General features: G+C 33.9%; 1 protein-coding gene across 1 annotated transcript in view; it reads right to left on the bottom strand.

Moving 5' to 3' along the window:
- The window catches only part of LOC117117498, a 12,160-nt gene extending 7,979 nt beyond the window's left edge, over positions 1–4,181 (bottom strand). Inside the window, exons 1-3 of the mRNA XM_033261805.1 lie at positions 4,155–4,181; positions 2,570–3,282; positions 1,951–1,982 (exon numbers count right to left, since the gene is read on the bottom strand). Of these exons, the coding sequence (XP_033117696.1) occupies positions 1,951–1,982; positions 2,570–3,229 (692 nt within the window). The 5' untranslated portion in view covers positions 3,230–3,282; positions 4,155–4,181. The remainder of the gene's footprint in view (positions 1–1,950; positions 1,983–2,569; positions 3,283–4,154) is intronic.
- Positions 4,182–4,686: the final 505 nt, after the last annotated feature.

Below are 4,686 nucleotides of genomic sequence, written 5' to 3'. Positions count from 1 at the left end.
GTCTTTATGTATAAACAAATCTCTCTTGTGTCAGGTCCGGTGCTACACTGACGATCATGGGTAGAGACCACATGGGGCCCCTAGAAGTCGGGTGCCCAGGGACTGCCACACGAGAGCGCATAGGCGTTGTACACCACTAGTCCAAACGGTGGTCTCCAAAATCAGCATAATTGCTGAGTGATCAATTCCAAAAAACCCTAAAAACCAAAGACCAAAAAACTGCAAATGGCACGTGAAATCGGTGACTGATATATTCTGGGTTTTTTTTTTTATCAATAATAATATTAATATTATTATTATTATTATTATTATTATTATTATTGTTAATGTTATTATTATTATTATTATTATTTGTTATTATTATTTATTTATTATTATTATTATATCATTGTTATTCACATTCTAAGTTAAAGAAATACATACAATAAATAGAGAATGTTTAAATTCATTATAAATTTTTAGACCGTGTGTATAATTCAGTTTTTACTATATTATATTTTTAAACCACTGTGTGAGCATTATAAACAAAATTATTGACTTACAATTGTCATTGTCTTCAATTTGCTAAGGTTTTTATTGTATAGTTCATCAGAATGTTGCAACACATTTAATAGGGCCTATTTTGCATTGGCATATAACTTTGTATTGTAATGCATTATTTGTTATTTAGTTTATTATTTACTTGGCCTATATACAGTTTTCGGAGAATTAATAATAATAATAATCTATTAGGCAGGGGTGGCGCCAGTTTTTTCCCGACGGGGGTGGGGGTCCGAGGTCCGCGACGGGTGGGCCGATGTCTCCGACGAGAGCAAAGTGGGCGTGGTCGGGCGTCACTCATTACTATTTCAAAGTGATCGAGGGGGTGAAACCATGGAAAATATGACAAATTAGAGGTTTCAAAAGCTTATTTAATGGATTTTCTCCCCGAAAAATTGTGTGTTTTTTTTTTCTCCCCGATGTGGGGCCCTTCCCCTCTCCCGCTAACGCCACCCCTGCTATTAGAAGAGAAGGAGTTACGTCAGTTCCGCCAAGGTGAATACTGAAAAAGTTTTTGCTGGGTATCTTTAACATAGCGATAATTATTATAATATGTCTGTGTGTAACTGGAAAATTAATTATCAACGATTTAAACTTTGCACCAATATGATGAAAAAACAAGTCACGATTTCGGAAAAGCAGATGCTCACTGATTTTACGCATGCGCAAGGTTTGAATCTTACAATAATCTCTTAACCACGTATTATAGGTGTTATCGCTGAGGAAGTGCACATGAGATATAATCGAATAATATACTTATATTTATAATGTCAACGTATACATTTCTACTTCGTGTAATCGTACTTAATCAAACATACGCCGATCACATGAACGCAGACAGCAGGCCTAGTGGCATAAATTATCATTATCATGTAGACTTCAGGCATGTATACAACAACGTTTAAGAGATCACGAAAGAGTCTGCTTCAATAGTGTAATACACCCTGACTGCCATTTGGCTAAGCCCCGCCCTTCTTCCTAATGTTCTTCTGATTGTTCAGTTGTTAAGTTTTTGCAAAACATGCGCACATGATGCGTTGGACGGAATGGCAGAAACCCGTACACTACAATATTTCAATTCAATGTTTTATTCTTCAAGCAACATTCATCATGTCAGGAATGTTCGAAATGATTCGTATAATAATAGGCCTAATAATAATAATAATAATAATAATAATAATAATAATAATATAGACCTATAAAATGCAATAAATTGCATTCTCTAATTTCATTAATTAGAAACCAAACTATAAAAGTACGGTAATTTTATTCAAAATAAATATTTACGATTATTTTGAATTGAAAAAGTTCTGGTATTCAAGTTCATAATTTCCAATCACGAATAGTTTTTAAAACCTCTATATTCCTAATAGATAATTCTTACTGTATATTATGCCATTTTTTCATTACGTAAAGCTACTGTTCATGCGATCTGTATCGTACTACATAGAGCAACAAATGACATGTTCATCTGAGCAAATTCCAAACACTTGTCTTGACGTCCTTGCTTACTCAATTCGATTTCACACAATTAAATCAATCTATTTTTTATTCATCTTATTTTTTAGGCCTACTGTTTCCTTATTTCAATTATAATTTAGAAGACTAACCTCCCCACCCCCTTCCCCTCTCCTACTTACATAGAAATCACGGGCTTAATAATAGCAGACATTTTTAAGGGATGTGGCTGCATAAAATGGATTTTCTTGGCTGTATGGTATTGTTTAATATGATTGACTGTATGCACTCTTGAGTCGGTTTGCCGGCATAGAGCACTTTATGATAAGTGTCACATATTTTTATTGTTATTATTATTATTATTATTATTATTATTATTATTATTATTATTATTATTATAAATAGGCCTATCATATTATTATTATTATTATTATTATTATTATTATTATTATTATTATTATTATTATTTGTAATCAATCAAGACTTTCTCCGAAAATATCTACAGAACTACTTGCACATCTACAATCATCAAAATCGCAAAGTACATCATTTGTTAGTTCATATCGTATACCATAAACCCAGTAAAGGTAAGAGGGTGAGCGGAATTACCATAGACTTGTCCACCTTCGTTCGTCAGCCAGACTTCATCGCTGACATTCAGTTGAACTGTTGCTCCAGAACTTAACTGATCATAACCACTAGTGACACTACGTTGAACGGTTGTGATATCTCGCCCATTTAACTTCATTTTAACATACGGAGAATTACCATTCATCGACAAAAAACTAAACATGAAATAATAGAAACCTGAAATTCTACATGTAAACTTTCCGGTATTCTTATCGAAGTCTTCTCCGACATTAATCTCCATTGACGTGAATAGAATGATCGATTCTGAAGTTGGTACGTGAGTGGTGCGTACTGCAGTAAACGCAGATTTACGGACTTCCGGTGATTCGCCCTTTTCTCCTTTTGATCCATTGTTCCCATGTAGTCCTTGTGGTCCTATTTGTCCAAGCGGGCCTTGTTTACCTGGAGATCCTTCGCTTCCTTTATTGCCTTTTGAACCTTCATTTCCTGGCTCTCCTTTTCCGCCTCTATCTCCTTTTTCACCTCGGACAAACTCACCTCTGTCACCCTTACTACCAGATGGTCCAGCTGGACCCAACCCTCCAGATGTTCCTGGAACTCCAGGAATCCCAGGTTGCCCAGGCGGCCCGTGGCAGCACATATTACAAGTTTCATGGACGTTTTTTTCAGGTGTTGTAGTCGTAGACAAGCTTTCTGGTAGAGAAGTTAATAGACTGATCAAACAAATTAAGAGTGCACATGATGTTAAATATGGATTCATTTGTATTCTAAATATAAAAAAACGAAAGAATTCTGTTCATTATTTGGAAATAACAACCCGGTTGGTTAAATCTCTCCATGCAAAGTTAATTTTAAAATGAATTGAAATAAAAGTGGACACATTCTCTTTTTACGCTACCACACCCACCACAATTTATAATTGTCAAATAATTTATTAACACATAATTATATTTATATAGCGTTAACCGAAGTCTCAAAGCGCTCCAGACGTAAACGCGCATTTAAAGAGTAATGTTCAAACTTTCGTGATATCTTTGAAACATTCCTAATATTTTTCGATTGAAATGGTTAACTTTATGAGGGCTACCATATATCATTTACACAAATGTTCCCGGAGTGTGGTTCCGTATTCAATAACTTTCACATAGGCCTATTGTACTATCTCAGCAAGCTAACAACCTAGAAATAATCTACTGTTTATACAGCGCAGCACATCACGAAAAAAAAATCTGACGAAGAATTTGCTGTCCCAAGCGGGACTTTCATCAGTTATTTAACATGTAGAAGCTAATTTATGAAAGGACATGTATCAAAATTTTAGGAAAAGTTGAGTTTCTTCATGACATTTTAGATTGTTGACTAGATTCTTCAGCATTAACAAAATAAGGTATGACTAGCAGAACACTATCGCGGAACTACAATTCTATCAAAGATTTTTTTTTTGATGATTAAATGATATTTTCAACGAATAAACCATCCTCCGTTTAAATGTGGTGTCTATCATTCATGTTTCATAACCATTTTCGATTTCTCTACCAATAATAAATATAAAAGGTTGTTCTTACCTTAAATTTGTCATAACGATCTTCAAGAAATGACAAACAGCAATCGTCTGCATCCTGAAATAAAGTCAGTCATGTGTACTCATCTATTACAACGATTGCCATTGGTCAATAAATATAGCATCTGTTGCTGAATAAAATCGTCTATTTTAAGGACTTGTGAAATACGGTATAATTTAGCTTTGACCAATTTTTTCATTTATTCAAACGAACTCATGGTAAACTTGCTCATTGCGTCATTGCATGTTATTTATAGTTATTCCTTGTAGAATAAAAGAGCTAGAAGTTTTATAATTTTTGTTATAGAATTTCGATCTATCATATAATTATAATTAATGGCTCTCCCGCGCAACCGTGGAAAAGCCATGTTTTTGTTCATATTTTTTTCCCCCTTCAAATCGCCTTTCCCTATGTTTAATTTCCATACTTGGATCTTCTTCAAACGTTTTCCAAGAAAACACCATATCAAAGATGTGCATATTAAAAAATGACGTAATTTTACATTATCTGAAATATTATTAAAATGGTAATTACA

Source organism: Anneissia japonica, unplaced genomic scaffold (assembly GCF_011630105.1).
Source record: "Anneissia japonica isolate Jap-2015-1 unplaced genomic scaffold, ASM1163010v1 scaffold3637_len26987_cov115, whole genome shotgun sequence".
Classification (NCBI taxonomy): Eukaryota; Metazoa; Echinodermata; class Crinoidea; order Comatulida; family Comatulidae; genus Anneissia; species Anneissia japonica.
Note: the sequence above shows the minus strand (reverse complement) of the source record. Positions and strands in the feature narration are given on the sequence as shown.